General features: G+C 41.0%; 1 protein-coding gene across 1 annotated transcript in view; it reads left to right on the forward strand.

Annotated features, from left to right (window-relative positions):
* KCTD16 (potassium channel tetramerization domain containing 16) overlaps positions 1–20732 on the forward strand; it is a 250468-nt gene extending 229736 nt beyond the window's left edge. Inside the window, exon 3 of the mRNA XM_035014385.1 lies at positions 17835–20732. Within this exon, the coding sequence (XP_034870276.1) occupies positions 17835–18289 (455 nt within the window). The 3' untranslated portion in view covers positions 18290–20732. The remainder of the gene's footprint in view (positions 1–17834) is intronic.
* Positions 20733–20972: the final 240 nt, after the last annotated feature.

Below are 20972 nucleotides of genomic sequence, written 5' to 3' on the forward strand. Positions count from 1 at the left end.
ACCACATTTGGAAGTTACCTCATTCTGAAGTTATCACAGCAATTTCAACCATCTGCTTCTGATTTCCTCTTTTTTTCTTTTCACATATCTGAGATAATGTGGAACGTGGACCATATCCCCTTAGGAATTTTGTTCACAACAAGGCATCTGCATCTAAGCTGGTGGTGACCTCTTCTCATCCTCCTTCCTGGTTGCTCTGGGTAAATGTGACCAGTAATAATAACATCCACTTGGAGCTCCATTACCTCATTTGAGGCACATTTAGTGCCTAGTACCACTCTCCATCATCTTCAGGAGCACCATTACATGGCAAGCAGGTGAACTTCTGAGCATATTTCTCAAGCAAATTTTAAAAGTGTTGGATATTTCTTCTGTTGCAGTAATGTGGGATACACCATTTTGAGAAAGGGGCACACAGATCTTTGTTTATCCTTACTAAGGACACTAGGTAAAAGTTACTATTTTATTGCCATTTTCCCCCAAAGAAAGGAAAGTATCATGAAATATCTGGTGACTCCTTTAAAAATCTTTAGAGCTGTAAAAGGCTACTCAACCTGATGTTTCCTAGAGTAGGAATATGGTGATGAAGATATATAATGGCCAAAACTAGTGCAGTACATTAATTTACTCAGTCGGTATTTTTGGGTTAGTGTCTACCTTGTGCAGATATCCTTTTAGGCACTGAGGATATAGTAATAGTTGAGATTTAAATCCCTTGGTCTCATGGAGCTTACATTCTAAAGCATATCAGGGGTCTTAAGCTTTGGGATAATTGGTATAAGTTTTAGCGTTCTGGAAGGACCCAAGAGGTCATGGGCTACCTCCTATCGGGCGTGGTCCTTCTCCCAGGTTTCCCTGTGAGTTGTAGCAGATCCTTCCTCCTTTCCTTCAGCATGGAACCATTAAGGAGTGTGCACACCTCTGGGTGTGGAGCAGATGGGAGAGAGGCAAGTGGAGAGTCTCATCGAACTTTCATTTGCTTCAATATGACTTACTCCCCTCAAAAGTGAAACTCCTCCTCCTTGTTTTGCTAGAATACATTTCCCTACTTAATGGGTTACTCAGAATGGTTCTCCAGCACCATATGACAAGAGGGAGGCACATTCAATTTCTGCAGTAGTACCTAATTTTACTAGATATTAGAGTATTCTCTTGCTGTGGTAGAGATCACAATGGCAGATAATTTGGAGACCAAGAGAAGGGAAGAGTCAGAGAATAAATGAGTTTGGTGTGGGGCCTGGGGGCAAGCCCTAGCTGCTGTGATCCCTCTGGCTGAGCAATGACATGAAGGCAGGATTAACTGAACCAGTAGTGTGATGGAGAGAGTTGAATTGGGAGGATGGTTGACCCTGATGGTTTAGTGGGAGAGCAAGGGATTGTAGCAGTCTAAAAGATTAGTAGCAAGCAGAAGGAAGGAGAAAGAATATTTCTAGGCAGGACTAGCAGTGTTCAAAGAGAGCAGTTAAACACTGAAGTGGAGGCTTTCACAGCCTATAATTTTTAAGAAAGGGACTTCCATAAATTGGGAGTGAATCAGTCTGAGAATGCCTGAATATAGGTGCAGTTATCATGTACAGTTGTGTTGGTGCCCTGGGTCCATGCTTGATTCTCCTTCAACAGCATCACAGAAGGAAAACCTATGCCCCGTGTTAAAGTGTTTACATGTGTTAAAAATGTCAACTTGATTCGAAGATAAACTGCAAGCCATGGCCATGTCTCATAGTATGCCATTTTCAAATTGTACCAAACTTGCATGATCTTCTACCCATAGCAGTACATATATAGTACACATGTCATCTTCAAGTAATAGGAACATGATTGTGATTTTAGAACTTAAACTGTTTTCTCTAGGTATAATTAAAAAGGCACATATACCTTTTCAAGACATGAAAAAAGACCTGTGCTTTCAATCTGATATAAGCAGATTGAAGAAACCATTTTTAGGCTGCTTTCTACTCATTCTTCAGTCAAAACTATAGATAGCTTCTAATATTATCTATGTTTATTAATATTTTAATTAATGCTGCTGATGGTGGTTCTTGTGCCCTCAGGACAGAGCAGATGTTGCAATTTTGAGACTCAACTAAATAAACAGGGCTTGTAGTGATAAAAAATTTTTAAAAGCACATATAATTCTTCATATACATTCACTATTTTAAATTCTGTATATATATTTTCATTATTTTAAATTATTTATATATTTCCCTTCCCACAGACAAACAAAAAAAGTATAGTTTTGCTGGGATTTTGAACAAGAGGGGTAGCATGAGAATAATGTACTGCTTTTTTACCTTTAATACTAACATTTTAGCTTAAAGGAAAAGATCTACATGCTTTTAACTAAAATTAACTATAAGTGAAAACACAACCTGCCTCTCAACTCAATATGTACTTTTTTTCCTCTCCTACTTGCTCTGTCACTTTGTTCCTCTCCAGTCATTCCCTCCCCCTACACACGCACGTGCACACACACACACAGACTGAGCTGAGCAATGACATGAAGGTAGTACACACACAGACTAGACTCATTAGGGGCATATTACAGTGCAATTTGAGTATCAAACTTCTTCTGCCTATTTTTCCTTCAGTTGAGGAAGGTAAATTGCCATGGTCTCAGGCTTACTATTCACTTTCCTTAATGCATGATTCAATGATTTCGTTTAACTGGGGAATGTATTTTTGAGTGATACATTTTTAGTTGGGTAGATCTAGGCTTTTGAATTCATGTTGGCAACACTGTCTTTGAGAGTACACCACATCTCTTTTTTCTTGGCGGATGTAAAAACAAACAAGAAAATCAACCTCTTGCAGCGACTGTAAAGATGAATATTTGAAAAGATTGACTCTTTAAAATTGTCTTTCCCTCAACATTCTCTTACACCTTATGCTATACAAACTGTTTTTATTCATAAGTGGTCTCTAAAGATCTGAGAGAAGGAGAGTACAGAAATTTTCTGAATAAAATGCACATAACTGTAGATGAAAAGAAGTTTAAGCTTCCAGTGATGTAGTTGACAAAACAAGTGAGGCTATGCTCACATGAAGTACAAAATTGTAATGAAAAGGTGATGATTGCTGGACTATATGTATTTAAATATAATAAAATGTAATTAATCTGTGGTCACATAGTCTCATTAATGAGAAGGTGTTTCATTTATTTGCTCACTCAAGAAATAAGTCAAACAGAGAAAGACATGTATCATATGATCTCACTGATATGAGGAATTCTTAATTGCAGGAAACAAACTGAGGGTTGCTGGAGTGGGGGGTGGGGTGGGAGGGATGGGGTGACTGGGTGATGGACACTGGGGAGGGTATGTGCTCTGGTAAGCGCTGTGAATTGTGCAAGACTGTTGAATCTCAGATCTGTACCTCTGAAACAATGCAATATATGTTAAGAAAAAAAAAGAAGAAGAAGGTAGCAGGAGGGGAAGAATGAAGCGGGGAAATCAGAGGGGTGGACGAACCATGAGAGACGATGGACTCTGAAAAACAAACAGGGTTCTAGAGGGGAGGGGGGTGGGAGGATGGGTTAGCCTGGTGGTGGGTATTGAGGAGGGCACATTCTGCATGGAGCACTGGGTGTTATGCACAAACAATGAATCATGGAACACTTCATCTAAAACTAATGATGTAATGTATGGGGATTAACATAAGAATAAATAAATAAATAAATAAATAAATAAATAAATAAATAAATAAATATTTGCTCACTCAAGTGACCAGGGTGGGGTGACCCTTATATGCCAAATATTTTGCTCTTCTATGGACATAGAAGATGAATGAGCATGGCCCCTGCTGGTGAGGGCCCTTGAGTTTGATGTAGGATCCACTCACAGAGTACAACACAGTGTTGTAAGTGCAAGAGAGATGTGCCCTGGTGAAAGGTGGGGGGACAGAATAGAGGTCAGTAACTTGACTTCTAGGGCCACTGGGGTTGGTATGATAGAAATCAGGAGACTTTCTGAGAGGTACAACTAAGCTGACTGTTCACAGATGAATTATCCAGGCAGCAGGACAATCTGAGTCATCAATGGGGCAAGAAAGCTAATGTACAAACACTAAGGAGTAAATATGGGCAGTGGAAGGAGACTAGGGAGAGACTCAAATACCAGGTCAAGAATTTCCTCTGTCCTGCTAAGGAGAATAATCCAATGCCAATGAGACCAACCTGAAGACTGACAATGAGAATGATGGTAATACCGAAGTTACAAATTCTACCTCAAATTTATACGCTATTATAATTTTGTAAAATATATTCATGAATATTCTCATTTGATAAAACCTAGCAAGGTGTAAGTGGGGCAATAATACTGTCAAAATTAGGAGTGAGAAAAATATAGGGATTTTAGGAATTTGGCCAAGGTTATATAACTCATTGGTACCAGATCAGAGGCTGGGGCACAAGTCTCATACGGTAACTAGTGTAGCATGCCACCTGGCCGTGTAATGGAGGCACCTTTACTCAAGGCCTTCACTATATCCTGAAATGGGGTCAGCCATCTTCTGACCGTGGGGCTGTTCAGTAGAGTAGGACTGGGTCAAGGGTCAGCCCCATTGATGGATAAAGAAAACCCATATTGTACATAAAATTCATTCTCTTCACATGAGAGAAACAAGTTAAGGAATGATATGTAATAATTAGTAATAATAGACTGGTAGTTATTAATTACTTATAGTTAGTAATAATATATATATATTACTAATATATTATCTGTAATAATAATGACTGGTAACAACAATGACAACTACGTTTAGTTCAGGGGCCGAACACCAAGCAAAGCCCTTTGCGTTTACTTCTCAACCCCATGAGGCAGGTACTGCTATGGCTCCCGTTTTACAGGTGAGCAAACTGAGGTTTGGCACTTGCACAAGTCACACAAGTGGTAAGCAGAAGTGTGATTCGTACTGGGATTTGTCTGACGTCACAGCCCAAGCTCTTCACCACCACGTGAAACTGCCGCTTGATTTATACAGCACCGATACTGTACCATATGTGAATTGCTGGTATTTAATAAGCCATATGGAGACTTCTTCCTCTGTTCCAAGAATTCTGCTGCAGAAGCTGTTATTCTGTAGATAAAGGAACCCTGTCCTAGAATGTTTACTAACTACTACTTGGTCCTGCTGTTAAAAAGAAAAGAAAAAAGAAAGACACCAAATGTCTTCGACCCTAATGCGATTTGGTTTACTGTTTCCTTACTAATCCAGCTTCATGGGCTGGGATGTAATGGAAATCTATTAGGAACCCTGTTTCTTGAATAAAAATGCCCAAACCAAAGGAATAATATAAAGCTGAACATGTTGGAATCTGTTAATTTTCATTGTTGTTTGAACTTCAGGTTTGGCTCCTGTTTCTGACAACCCAAAGGATACGGGGCTGTCTTCTTGCATTTCAATGTGTTTGCAGCTATTCTCTCTCTGCCTGTGGTAGGGAACGCACAATCAGGTACTCACATGTGATAGGATGATGGAAATGAGAAAGTGAAGACGGCACATGGGAAGGAAGTAATTAACCAGAATGCATATTTATCATGGTCTGTCATTGTTTACAAACAATATAATGATTCCTGATTGTAGAATTAAACTCCAGGCTCCCAGTTTGTGAAGTCAATCAAATAACCCCAGCAGGTGCAGATCAGCTGAAGGACTAACCAAGGAAGTCTTCTGATATACAGGATAGGGCTAGAGACAGTGAGAACATCTTCTGTCAAAAACAGATTGCTTGTGGAAGATTTCAATAATCTATGTATTGGGATGTCTTCACCATTGACACAACCATGGCATAATGGGGAAGAACTGAATTTATAAACAGAAAAATTCTCTGCTCTTATACCCAGCTCAGACAAATCCTTTGCTTTGCTGAGCCTTGCTTTCCTCATCTGTAAAGTGGGAATAAGGAAATGTATTTCATAGAGTACCTGCTCTCCACCTCACTCCTAGAAGTCACCATTATCTTTTGCCTGGTGAGATAGCCTCCTAACTGGTTTCCCTACCTCCGTTCTTGCTCACCAATAATCTATCCTCTAGAGAGCAGCAAGAGTAAGACAAATTAAAGTCATGTAATTCCTCTGTTAAAACCATCCGTCTTGGGGCACCTGGGTAGCTCATTTGGTTAAGCTTCTGCCTTTGACTCAGGTCATGATCCTGGGTCCTGGGATCGAGCCCCGAGTTGGGCTTTCTGCTCAGTGGGAAGCCTGCTTCTCTCTCTCTCCCTCTGCCCCTGCTCATGGGTTCTCTCTCTCACTCACTCTCTCTCTCTCAAATAAATAAATAAAATCTTTAAAAACAAAACAAAAGCCCATCCTTCTTAATGCCCTGATATAAAACCCTCTTTTATTTTTATTTTTTATTGTTATGTTAATCACCATACATTACATCATTAGTTTTTGATGTAGTGTTCCATGATTCATTGTAAAACCCTAACTCTTGATTATAGCCTTTGCAGTCCTACTAGATTTGGCCCCTGTCTGTCTCTCTAACCTCATTTTCTACACTTCCTCCCCTCTCAGCACATTCAAGCCATGCAGACTTTCTTCCTGTTCTCTGCATCTTATTCCTACCTCAGGACCTTTGCATTTGAAGTTCCTCTTGCCAGATGACTTCTACATGATCTTCACAGGCTGGCTTCTTTTGGACATTGGGTCTCTGCTTAAATGTTACCTTTTCTGGAGACGCCAATTGACCACTCCATCTATTGATTACAACCCTCTCACCCCAACTCTCTACATCATATTATCCTGTCTTAGTTTTGTTGCAGCCCTCAACGCTATCTGAAATTTTATTTCTTTTACTTGATTAGTGTTTATCTTTCTTATCAGAATGTAAATCCCTGTGGCTAGGTCTGACCCCATTGCCTAGACAGTGTCCAGTAGAGAGCCATCAAATATTAGTTGAGTGCTGATTGAATAAGTGTAAGGATCAAATGAGGTGTAGTGAATGAAAATGGTTCTATAATTTATTAAGTATTGAACAAATAGTAGGTTTCATAATTTCTTATCTCCTGCTAAGTCATGACCCTTCTCAAATCTTTGTCAAAGTGGAATGAGCATAATTTTCAGCCAGAAATTCTCTTTCAAATGGGAACTTACTTTCCAGGAATTTATAGTTTAATGAAAGACAAGAATAACACAAGAGTAAAATTGAATGTCTTATAAAAAATGTAAAATATCTTATATTCATATTGCTGAGGTCACTTTTCTGTTTTACACCATGCTACTTTGTACAACTATAGGGATAAAAGCATGTCACATAGAAGTGTTGAAACAAAGACATCTTTATGGAATTAGAGAAGCTTGGGAAAAATGGAATTTGAAATAGTGTTTGTGAGGAGAGAAATCAGTCTTTATCAATTTGGATCTTCTAGAGGCCCATAAGAATTCCCAGATTTAACTCATTACCTTTATCCTCCCCCCAACTCCCAACCTTTTCCTCATCCTGACATCTTTCCATATACCTGTTGGCCTTTTGTGTATCTTCTTTGGAAAAATGTCTGTTCACTTCCTCTGCCCATTTTTTAATCAGATTTTTTTTTGTTATTGAGTTATCGGAGTTCTTTATATATTTTGGATATTAACCGTTTATCAGATACTTAGTTTGCAGATACTTTCTCCCATTCCATAGGTTGCCTTTTCGTTTTGCTGAATGTTTCTTTTGCTGTACAGAAGCTTCTTAGTTTGATGTAGTCCCACTTATTGATTTTTGCTTTTGCTGTTTGTGCTTTTGGTGTCATATTCAAAAAACCATTACCAAGACCAGTTGTCAAAAGAGATTTTCCCCTATGTTTTCTTCTCAGAGTTTTATAGTTTCAGGGTTTATCTTTAAGTCTTTAATCCATTCTGAGTTAAGGCAATCCCTATCAAAATTCCAATGGCATTTTGCACAAAAATAGAAAAATCCAGGGTGCCAGCCTGGCTCAGTTGGTGGAACATGCAACTCTTGATCTTGGCCTTAGAGTGTTGTTAGAATAACATGTTTGTAAAGCACTTAGTATTGCACATGACATGTGGTACATTCTCATTTTTCATTAATGCCATTTGTGAATTTCTAGGCTACCTCTGTCAAGTCCAAGCACTGTGATAAACTAATTCACACTGAGGTGTCAGACTTGTTCTTACTGCTGTGGGTACATGCACTTTAAAATAAGGCCTCTGAGATGTTGACTCTGAGTAAATCTCTCAGAGGGAATGTGAGTCTTCCTGAAAGCTAGGGAAGTGTGGTGCTCCTGAGCCTCCTATTCAGGAGGTAGGAATTAGGTGGGGTAATTCTTTACCTCTCTTCAATGGTTGTGATGATTCAGTGAGATGGTGCAGGCCAAGCGTCAGGCCCTGAGTGTGGCTTAGAGTTAGGTACAAACATAGGTCAGCGTTATCATCAGGTAGAGGTACCACTCCTGCTCCCTCCTTCTTTGTCTCTGTCTCTCTGTCTCTCTATCTCTCTCACCATTTCTCTCTCTCTTTACCATTTCTCTCTCTGTCTCTCACCGTTAGGCATGTGATCATACGGCAGGAATCTGCCTTCTCCAGACTCTTCTGTCTTGTGCTTATCTTAACTATACTCAACAATGGACTCTTCCTGTGAGTTTCCCTGCCCCAGATGAAAGAGTGTCCAGCTATGAAACCTCTCCAGTTGGGGGTGATTTTTGCCCATAGAGCTCCACACTTTCCTTGCTGTGTCTCTGGCAAGGTCCCAGATAGGGCTTCAGGCTTGGAGTTAGGCTCTGACACTTACTATTAGGCTCCTTTCGTTCTCCTCATTATAAAAAAAGGGTGCTTAGAGGCCTCTGAGGTCCTTTCTGGGTCTCATGCCCTGAGGTTCTGCATGGGCCTGCCCTCAGTGAGCTCTGCACCATCATCCAGGTGGTCCTTCTCATGGCTGGCTGTGCTTCTCATCGTCCAAAGTTTTCTGGTCAACCTAACTCCCTTTAAAGTAGTTTATGACTTATAAATGTTTTTAAGACACTTCCATGTTATCTGTGATTCTCATAAATTCACAGAGTTTTCTAGCCTGTAAACAACTTCTCTGGGTTAATTTGGCCTTTTTTTTTTTTTTTTAATATATTCTACCAGGAGGATCAGCAGAAGTTTAGGTTTGCATTTGCCAATAAACCATAGGTTGTTGTGTTTTGATTTCTCCCCTTTTGAGGAGATACTGCATATTGGTTGGTTGTTTAAAATTCATTAAGCAGTATTAGTAACTGTTGTATCTTAATTAACTGACAAAGGGCTTTTTTCCTGTACGAATTGAGTGCATGCTTCACATACTGCTGACTGGTACCAGGGCAGCTGTGGTAACACTGACGTGTGGTGGGGGAGGTGGCGTGTCCACACGTCAGGAAGAGTACCCGTGATACTTCCTCCTTTGTTCCACCGCTTTCAGTTCTTTCCAGTCGGCTTGGGCAACAGAACTAAGATTTCTTATGTAAGTATAATGGTAACAGTCCAACGGATTTTCAAGTTGTTCAGTTAGCTGATTACTTCTAAAAGTGACTGAAGTGCTGGAATCACTTTCATGTCTTTAAGTCAACACTTGCACCCTTTGGGCCTATTAGAATTTTTAATATCTCTGGTAGAAAACTCTCATGGTATTGAATATTGTCCCCCCAAAAGAGCAGAGGCTTCGTATTAAAAGATCTGAATTGGAATTCTCAGTTTGTCACTTGTCCACTCTGTAACTGGATTGGGTGATTAACCACTTTGACCTACAATCTCCTCTTCCATAAAAAGGAAAGAAAAACATCCACCTCATATAATGTTGTGAAGATTACATATAGTGCTGAGCACAATAATCAGCACAAAGGGGGCCCTCAATAAATTACATCTGTTATTATTATGCTAAGTGCCTGGTTTTGGAAGGACAGCTGTCATCTACTCCCAGAATGACTGTGTACAACAGGTGGTGGGAGAGCCTGAGTATGTCTCCTGAGAGTGTTTGTCAACTTTGTTGGAACTAGTATAGAGAAGGGGCACCATTCCCTAAAAGAAACTAGTTACTTATAAAATAGTTTAGCCATGGAAGAGTACTTGCCCCTAAGAACTGGCCAACATTAGTGCTGGAGTTACACAAGTGCTCAAGGATGACAAAGGTAAATTAGACAGACATTCAGTGTTTATATGAATGTGATGTGTGTTCAAGACTCTTACCATATTTAAGACAAAACTAACTCATACTAGATTAAGCAAAGAGAATTTCTGGCTTATGAAATTATAAGCCTAGGAATGGGGCCAACTTGAGACAACACAGACACAGCAAGTAGGGTTCTATCTCTTGACTATGCTGTTTTGCCTGTCTTGCTTGGCTTCTTTGTGCATGAATGTCCTCTTGCCAACCTGTAGGGAAGATGGCCAGTGAACTCACATCTGCCTAGCTTGGCAACATCCCATATCATAGAATATATATTACCCCTAAGCTCCAGTGGGACAGTTTCAGTGAAGACTCTGATTCACACAACTTGGGTCCCATGGTTGGGACATGGGAAGTTCAGATATGGGTCAGATGTCCCCCCTTGTGGCTAGGCATGGCAGCTTGGATGATGGTCCCTTCAGGACCACATGGAATTAGGAAGAGGTAGTCCCAAAAGGGAGAAAAAGGTGTTCTACTGGAAAAGGGGACAAACAACCCCTATAATAATGACATATACATTTCATTCTAAGAGACAAAAGACCCTTAGATGTTGTTTGAGAGGAGTTATAGGGGGAGTTGTTGTTTGGGCACCTAGTTCAAGCTTATGAAAAATCGGTAAAGAAAAATGTAAAAGGGAGGGGCCAGGCTGGAGGCCCCGGGTAAGAAAAGGGATCAGGATGGGCCGTGGGACTTGCCTTTGAAACAGGGAAATGAGGACTTTGGGGGCAGGAGTAACTAAGTAGGATCTTAATGGAGAAATGCTGAGACTAGGCGGAGGAAATACAGTAGGGAGGAAGAAAGGAAGAAAAGGGCAAAAGTCACCTGGAAAATGAGGTAAGTGTGTCATCCAGGAACATTGGAAGAGCAAGGCAACAGGCCAGGAAGTCAGAATATTCAGGATTTCCTACCTTATGCATACCATCACATTGTTTTAATCATAGGGAAAACCCACAAGTGAAAATCCTGAGCTAGGAGGATATGACTGAGCATCACCAAATTGGAAAACAATATGAATACAGAGACCATGATCGAATGGTTCAGAAAGTTAATTTTTACTGAAGTTGTGTAATGCCTTTAAGGATTTTCTGTATCAATAAATAATTGAATGATGATCAATTAAAAAATTATATATGTGTGTATACACACAAGCGCATACTTACATTGATTCAATTCTGGATATGCCTGGAGATCCTGCTGTTACCTCTGCCGGTCAGAACATTGTTATCACATGCCTAGTGGTATGCCTAAATATTTTCCATTTTAACTACCTTTGCATGTCAGATTTTTCATTCCTTTGTGTGTGTGTGGAAGGTTTACTGTCTCTTTCACACACCCTAAACCAAAATTTATTTTCTGTACCATCATCCATTTCCTCTTCCATTCATTTGTCATGCATCTACTATGATGTGCCCTGAAACCCTGGTCTGTATGTGACCTGGAGTGTGCCAGAAGGGAACAAACACGGGCCTTACAGTCAGGTGTGGGGAAACAGACATTGAACAGATAAATAAACGTAGAAACACCTCCATAATTACACACGGTGGTTGTGCGGAAGAGGTGGGCTGGAGGTTGGGATTGGCTTCAATCGGGGTGGGGGATAGAGGTGAGGCTGCTCTGAGAAAGTGATGTCTAAGCTGAGCATTGGAGGATAAAAAAGAACTAAACAGGTGAAAATCAGAAACATAAGTGTTTGCGGCAGAGGGAGAGCAAATACAAAACCAAGGTATAAGAAAAGGCAACAGGGCGGGGCGCCTGGGTGGCTCAGTTGGTTAAACGACTGCCTTCGGCTCAGGTCATGATCCTGGAGTCCCAGGATCGAGTCCCGCATTGGGCTCCCTGCTCGGCGGGGGGTCTGCTTCTCCCTCTGCCCTCTTCCCTCTCGTGCTCTCTGTCTCTCACTCTCTCTCTCTCAAATAAATAAATAAAATCTTTAAAAAAAGAAAAGGCAACAGGGCAGGAACTGAACTCAGTGATAGCTTTCTGTTGTTTCCACTTCCCGACTCCTGTGTTTGAGCACATGTTCTAGCAGGTCAAGAACTGTCTTTTCTTTCCCATCCCTGGCAGTGTCAGCATGCTCTTATTAAGCTGTTGTCTCTCAGCCTCACACCCACCTCTTGATTCTGCCTTGTGATGCTGGGGCTGGGATTCAGCTAGCCACACTTTGCACTTGCCCAGCGAGCTTCCCCTTGGGTTCTGTGTTGTCTTAGGGGTTGCGAGAGGAAGGCTGTAGGACGGGAGCAGAAGAGGGACTCCTTGTCAGCTCGCCGCTCGTCAGCATCAACCCAGCTTTATTTGTTTATTTTATTAGCAGAAGCATTGGTCCCAGTTTCCGATCTTGCTTTGTTCTGTACCATGCAGAGTCAGGCCCTTTGGAGATACCAGGACCAGCAGGCAACATGCCCTTCTCGGATGCCTGGGTGCCACCTCCACAGGGTGGCTCTTGCAAGCTTCCAGGTTCTGATAACCCCGTCTTCGATTTGTCTCCCCAGCCCTAGATGTGGTACCTGCCTCCTACAGTCACTATAGTTGTCACTTCAGTGTTCTCTTTTTGCATCTCTTTCACCCCTCCAGTACCTGTTTTACCAGTTCCTTATATTAAATTCTCCCTATGAAGATTACAGGTGTGTAATGCCTGTAGTGACTAGCCCTGACTGATGCATGAATGATTTAACTGTCTGCTCTTACCCAAATTTGCCTCCTCTTAATGAGGAGCCCCAGCTGGGCCCATCCAAGGCCAAATGTCCATGAGTGGAAAAGGAAGCAAGAAAAGATGATTATCAAGCTGGAAAATGTATTTTCTCAGAAGCTTGCACAGCCTGCCTATTCCCAGTCTCTACTATGAAATATCTTCTCCAAGATTAGCAGAATTATAAAAACATCAATTTGGCCATTATTGACTTTTCAACTGGGATACCAAGAAAGTCTTTCAGCAGCCTCAATAAATTAGATCTGGCCACCTAGCTCCCAGACTGGCAGGCTCCTACATCATTGACAGAGAAGATAGGGGAAACCAGTTTTCCCAGCTGTTGCTGTAAATGATGTGCATTGTGTTCACAACCATTAGCAGGTGGAGAATTTGAAGTGTGGGTAGATTGCAGAGCTGCCTCTTTTAAAAATGCATAAGCACTTTGTGAGTTTGCTAAGTCATGTTTCACTCAGCTCGGTTTGAATTTTTCATAGGGGAGAAGTATTCTGTAGTCTTTCCTCTTTTATTCCTTCTTTATCAGTAAGGACTTCTGCAGTTGGGGCTATAGCGAAAGGGGCCACATACAATCATACAGCTTGCCTGATTGGTCCTCAATTTTTCAAAGTTGTAAAATGTTGGAAGATTTGAGCTTTAAGGACTTAGGGCGATTGAGGGTCCTGCTCCTCCCCTCTTTAATCCAAAATACAGATTACTCCTGGCTCTGGGTTTAAATTATTTTACGTGTCTTCAAGCAAATTCTCATTTCAGAAGACTGATCCATTTGTGGTATTGTAAGCACTGTACAGTAAAGGAAACTTCTTTCCAAAACTATCTCCTGATCACATACTATGTGGCAGACACTGCACTTGCTTGTGGTTACTCTCCACTCCCACAGAAAATCCAGACGTTACTAAATGTCATTATACATTTTCTTGATGAGTCCAGTGTCAGCATCAGTGTTCTTCCTCACATGATGTTCCAGCCAGACCTGACAATTGGTTGTAGAGCATATTGGGGGAAACATACCAAATCCTATCCAACAAGCTCCTCCTTTGTGTTGTTCATGTAGGTTAGTGCCTGGCTTTTAGCAGAGCAAATAGGTATGAATGAATGGAACACTTACTGGGTGCTTCAGACCATGAAACACCTTTACCTTAATTGTCTCGTTTCATTTTTCTAAAACCTCCGTGAGGGAGATACTATTATTAGCATTACTTTTTAGATGAGAAAATTAAGGCTCAGAGAGGTGAAGTAATTTATCCAAACTGACAAATTGTGGGGCCGGATTCTGGAGTCCACAATCTGTGCTGCTACATTACGATCTTGATACAATTCAACGCATGTGTTTGGCTCATTGGTTCATTCAGCAGTTATCAAACCTGTGTTATGTGCCAGGCACCAAAAATAATATAATATCCAACAAATTAAGCAATGGTTTATTTAAAAATAAAGTAGAGCTATTGTGCTTTTTGCCACTAGCCTGTTAATAAACCCCTCAAAAGACAGTAGATTTTTTTGCCTTTTTAATATCAATAAATCAGACTTTTCTTGGGATGAAATGGTTTTCTTCCTATATCTGGCTAATCAGTTGTAACCTATCTTCTCTTCAAATGGAGAGAATTATTCCAGCCTGTATTTTTTTTTAAAGATTTTATTTATTTATTTGAGAGAGTGAGAGAGAGAGCACAAGAAGGGGGAGCAGGAGAGGGAGAAGCAGACTCCCTGCTGAGTAGGGAGCCCAATGCGGGACTCGATCCCAGGACTCCAGGATCATGACCTGAGCCGAAGGCAGTCGCTTAACCAACTGAGCCACCCAGGTGCCCTATTCCAGCCTGTATTGAAACCTCAACCGATTGGGAGCAAAAACATATTATAATTTGAAGTACCAAGGTATTTATGAGATCATAATTTGCTATAATTGGGGGGATTCTAGAATACCTTGAGTTACAGAATTGACCCTTCACAGCTCCTTCCACATCTGCCAGGACTGGTGAGCACATGTCAGTGGGGCTGCAAGGGCAAACGGGTCCACTGTCCACACACATTACCTATCAGCTGCGGTTTAAAACCTCTGCTCTGGTTAAGTTCTTGGGAAGGGGGTAATGAGACAGATAGTGTTTCCCAAAAAGAAACAGAGTGGTTACCTTCTCACATTTGACTGTTTTTAAATTTCATGATGACTCTTCACACAGGACCTCCAGCTGCATTCATACCATCTTTTCCTTGATTTCAAACTAATATATGGACTTCAGAAGCCTTCTTTTGAATTGTCTTGCCGAAAATGTTAAAACATTCAAATGTTCTCATAAAATATTGAAACATGTGGTAGTATAACGGGCTCCACTAAAATTAAGTTGTTCAATTTCCCTTTAATAGTGATAGCTCCTAGAATAAGTAGAAAGTAATATTTCTATTTGCCTGGAAGCTGGAGGATCATAATTAAATCCATGATCATCCTAGCAGTTCAGGGAAGATAGCTATACCCGCTCTGGGTTCTTGGCTCGGACATGCGGTGGAGGACTGTGTGCAGTTTTCCACATAAACATGTAGGGCTCCCTCCTTTGATGGTGTTTGTGTTGTTAAATTGCCTTTTAGAAAAACCTCACATTTCCCTCCAAGTCCACTGCATGAAATGACTTTACTGTGGGGAAGGTAACTCTTGGGAAGAAAAATACAAACTTGCATTTCTACTGGTTCAGCAGGGTTTATGGCCAAAATAGTTAATCATCTTGTTTTAAGATAATGGGCAGGCATATCTCAGCACATGTTTCTTCTTCTCCTTTGTGTCTGTCTCCTCTTCCCTTTCCTTTTTTTTTTTTTTAAGGCTTAGGTCAGTTTCTGAACTTTTCTCATAAAGGATCAAACTAGATCAGGTCTGGGTTGCTGTTATTACCTTGTTTTGACCCAACACGTCAGAGCCATTTCTCCATCGAGTCCTATTAGTCTAGGGATGGCTGGGTTTGGGGAGGTAGAGGCAGATTCTGCCTTTGAAAGGAGAAAAATGATACCCTCAGAATCTGGGCTGGCAGACAAAACATTTCCTATTGCTGATATTTTCAGTCAGCAACTGGTACACGTTGAGCAGTTTCCCTGTTGCGTGGAAGATATTTATTGGTAATAGCCTGGGATAAGTAGGACATTATTGCTCTGGTGATTCCTTTTGGCTAATGGGATTGTTGCATTTCATTTAATGGGTATATAAATACAATGATTACTCAGTCACATTTTAAAAAGTGGTTTGAAAGAGTGGGTATACTTTAGAGATAATTTTGGAGTTGCAATTTACACAGGACTTTTTTTTACTCCCTCTGGAAAATATATGTTTCCATAAATATTTAAATCATTTAGGTATGTAGATGACAGGCCTTTTACAAGAAGACAGGACATAACTTTCCTATTAGTTTCCATTCTAGGTTTCCTCTACTTTGACCATATTAGAGGTGGCAGTAAAGTGGGATCTTATTATAATGTGTTTCATTATTTATGAGAGTAAGATATAGCACAAATCAAAACTGGGTCTCCTTTTAAACATATAAAGATACTACATTATCCTTGTCCTCAATATTAGCATCATAAAGGGGATTCATTTCCTTTATTTTTTATGGCTTAAGTGCAATGAACTTTATGAAAGAGCCTAGCATATAATATATGATGAGTAAATAGTATCAAGTTCATGACCTAAGAAGACTGAATGTTCAGAGGATAGAAGGCTGGGAGAAGTGACTTATGTTTAGGAACTTGCTTTGTGCCATAATTGTGGATTTTCTAGTTCAGGGAGCCACCAACTGTGTATCTGAAAAATGGGTCTGTCTCCACATAGCTGAATGCAGTGCTGTGAATCAAAACTGAGGGGAACAGGGAGAGAGGAGCTCACACTGGCTTAAATATAATATAGTGGATCAGGTAACTTAAAAGTCCACTGACAGTACCAGCTTCAGGTGTGGCTGAATCCAGGTATTTAAAAGTTACTAGGGGGATAGAGCCTTTTATTGAGTTTCTACACCGAACTCCGAGCTACTTGCTGGAATTACAACAAGGGGCACTTTCACTGTGCCCACTTCAGGGAGTTTGTGGTGAGTAGCTGAGATGAATAATGTAAAAAAGAATGAGAACAAAATGTGATTTGTGCAGTATTAGAGACACTTACAAAACAAAACCATAATTCAGAGGGGAAAATGATAAATATTTCTGAGGAGAGGTAAACAGACACTTCAGAGAAAAGTTAAACCTTGAACATTGTTTTTAAAGAAAAGCAGGAATTTTACAGTCAGACATGTTGAAAAAAACAAATGGTTAATTGCTTTGGTTGTGGTATTTGGGAAATCTGGATTCAAATCCCAGCTCTGCCACTTATGAAATGTGCAAACTAGGGCAAGTTTCTTAAATTCGCAGGGTCTTAGTTTCCTTGTATGGAATCTAGGAGTGGAGCTACTCATAGAATTACCATGAGGCTCCCATGAGATGATGGGTACACAGAGCTTACGTGGGGGCTGGCACAGAGTAAGCCCTCCCCGACTCTTGTAGACTGCCGTTGTTGTATGGGACTGCAATAACGTGGAGCTTTGGATCCGGGTTTAACACCAGCCACGGTAAAATCAAGTAGCATTTATTGAGAGTTTACAGTGCGCTACGTACTGCATTAAGAATTTCACTTGATTTATTTAAACCCTCCCTACAACTCTAGGGAGCAGGCAAGCGATTATCCTCATCTCCCAGGGGAGGAAACGGAAACTTTGAGGATGTAAGGGGACTGCCAAGGTGACAAGGTTGGTGAATGGTGTAGCTGAGTCGCTGACTGCAATGCCTGTGGACTGAAGCACAGCATACGGTTATGAACTTCCTCCCTTCAGCGCACTTGACCTTTCGGCGCTCATGTTGCAGCCCAACCTGTGTGCCACCCCACTTCTTGTACAGACGTGGTTGTGGACAGACACTGTGCGTGTGTGCGTGCGTGTTCAGGTGCTGTGCTGCTCCTCCGGGCTGAGCTGCCTGGCATTAACCTCTGGGGTGCTGTGCTTGCTTGCAGGTGAGCCTTCGAGGTGGTCACCCTCCCACTGCGACTGCTGCTGCAAGAACGCCACAGGTGACAAAGACGGGGAGAGCGGCACGTCTTGCAACGACCTCTCCACGTCCAGCTGCGACAGCCAGTCTGAGGCCAGCTCTCCCCAGGAGACGGTCATCTGTGGGCCTGTGACACGCCAGACCAACATCCAGACTCTGGACCGTCCCATCAAGAAGGGCCCCGTGCAGCTGGTCCAGCAGTCCGAGATGCGGCGGAAAAGCGATCTGCTCCGGACTCTGACTTCGGGCTCCAGGGAGTCGAACATGAGCAGCAAAAAAAAAGCTGTTAAGGAAAAGCTCTCAATTGAGGAAGAGCTGGAGAAATGCATCCAGGATTTCCTAAAGATCAAAATCCCAGACCGGTTCCCGGAGAGAAAACATCCTTGGCAATCTGAACTTTTACGGAAGTATCATCTATAGGGGAGGGCCGGGGTGGGAGAAGAAACGAGTCATGTCGCCATTTGGAAATAAAGCTCCTAACGAAATTCATATTTGAAAAGGAAAGTAACAACTAACAATACGTTTGTTAGAACACAGTAGCCCATTGATATACTACTGCCTATTTACCTAGTTCACCTTAACATTTAAATCCACAGGGTAGATTTCTTTCCAGATGTGGAATGATAAGAAAATCTCTCTTTGGTTCCTTGTTTGTTTGTTAACTGGATACCACATGCTGAGTATCTTATGTATAATGAGAACCGGGCTACGGAAGAGTAGCTGAGAGGCTTTGGGAGTCCTTTATCCCAAACTGGGTTTTTCTCTCATCTTCTACCTCCCTCCTCTGAATGAGAATGTGGTAGAAAGAGATCTGGCCCAATGGCATATGTCTGGGTTTTTTTTAATTTTCCTTTTCCCTTTTGTTCATGGGGTAAGGGGGGAAAAGGCAGATTTATATGACTTTTCACTCAAATCTATTATGTGCCAGTTTATATTGATGCCGTATGCATGAGTATTTGTGCGACAGAAGCACAACGATGTCTGTACATACACCCAGTGCACGTGTCCCCTGGGCCTGGGCATCTTAAAGGGAACACCCCTGCTCCCAGCAGCACTCTCGTCAACTAATTGAGGCACAGATGAGCCTCTGCTCCTTTCTTTAAAACCCTTCTGGGAAGATTTCCCAGCCTCTCTTGGCAACGCTTTCCAACATCGAGTAACCCTGGTCAACAACAAATTGTCTTCCTTATTTTGAAATTAACACCCTCAGGCTCCATTTTACAGTTTTGCTCTTTCTCTGCACTAGGAGAGGGTGAGAAGAGCTCACTAAAACATTCTTTGTATTAAAGAAACAAACATTCGTATCCACAAAAATTATGACTCAGTGACCCCACACTCAGCCTTCTCTACCCTGAGCTGAGTTACCTTCCTTCTCTCAATGTTTTCAGAGTACTTACTGCCCATGTTTTAGTGTAGCCTTTTCATGTGACCCACATTCAGTTCTCGGTGTTCCTGTGTACTTGAATAAGGGTCCGGCCTTTTGTTTGTTTCTTTAAGAGGGAATTGTATTCCACACACTGCCTAATAATTTCTCATAACTTTTTAAAACTACAGTGCTACATTGTTACTCTCTTGTAGCCAGTTTTGTCTGTGGGATTCTGGGATTTGGCTGTGCCTGTTCTATGATTTGGCTGTCATTTCCCTGATGTCTATGACCAGCCCAACTAGATAACTAAAGCTTCAGAATTAAGGTTTTGGCTTTCTAAACTATCTTTCTTGAATACATCTTTGACCTGTATAGACACAGTCAAAAAGAAACTGCTAATAGTCATCTATCCGTATGACTCTGTATTCTATTAATGTACCAATAGCTCTTTCATAGGCTTGTGGTAAATGAAGATTAAAAGACCAGTTTTTAATTTCAGCATTCCTCATGCATTTCAGTGGGAACTTAAAAAATAATTTGTCAATCATTATTTGTGTGCCAAGCACTCCTAATTTTTTTTTATTGTGTGTGTGTGTATGTATATATGTATCACAGGTAATAAAGGCAACTGGATGATGTCTGTAGGAGGGAAAATAATGACCAATTGCTTCCTCTTGAAATATTTTGTTGATGCACATTTATTATGTAGGAGGTTCTCTCTTGATTCCTGTTATTAGTGACCATTAGTACGTGGGTATCTTCCTGAATTTTTGTAATCTTGCCCTCACATCTGGGCAACAGACTCAGCCAATGTTTTCTTATCCTGAGGCTCAAACAGAAGTCCTTTATCGACTTGAGTGAAAAAGAAAGTTCATTTGGGGAGTTGCGTTGTCAAGAGAAATATCATTTATGAATTTAAGTGGTGTTCTTGTATGGATTGATATATTAGCAGGCATTTGTTCTTAACTACAACATAGTTTTGTAAAACCCTACCAATATGCCTTCTTTCCTTTCAATGTTTCTTAATACAATATCATCCTATTAATAGAGGATCCTGCAAAGAATCACAGAATTTAATGGGTCAAGAAGTTGAAGATAGGTAAAATATCTTCAAACTCACTTAGGTCAGATGATGCCTGTGGCCCTATTGGAGTCTGGCATCTACATAAAATGGCCAAGTTCCAATTTCCTTAAATTTCAGACCTAACTCTAATGGTATTAAGATAGAAATACACTAGTAAGAACTAAAGAAGGAGGAAGATGTCAGTCAACCCACTACTTCCACTGCCTGCTTTAAACAGGAAACCGAACACTGCAAAGACAATGTTCATGGCATACTTTTTCTGTCCCTTGACCTGTCATGAATTTTTTTCTGCTTAGGTATTCCTTATACCCCTAGTGAACAAAGCTAGTGGTAGCAAGTCTGATTGAAACAATAATAACATTTTTAATCTGGACCATCTCTAGATGGACACCCACCCAAATATTCCAAATACCTAAGACAGGTAAGCAAGGTATTTATTTGTGTGGGTGTTGGTATAGAGATGAATATAGACCTAGTCAGTAAAAAGCTCCCAGGAGGCACCAAGTCAGTGGAAACCTTCAGTCCTAGTTTGAGTGAAGTTATCAAGTGAGGTGTAGGTGGCTTGCCACATTGGAAATGATTTCTGGGTAAGTGAGTTAGAGGATTAAATGCTCTATTGATCCCGATTCATGCCTGTTTCCCTGAGCTTAAAA

The sequence above is a fragment of the Mirounga leonina genome, unplaced genomic scaffold (assembly GCF_011800145.1).
Source record: "Mirounga leonina isolate KUSES-001 unplaced genomic scaffold, KU_Mleo_1.0 Mir_168, whole genome shotgun sequence".
In the NCBI taxonomy this organism is placed as follows: Eukaryota; Metazoa; Chordata; class Mammalia; order Carnivora; family Phocidae; genus Mirounga; species Mirounga leonina.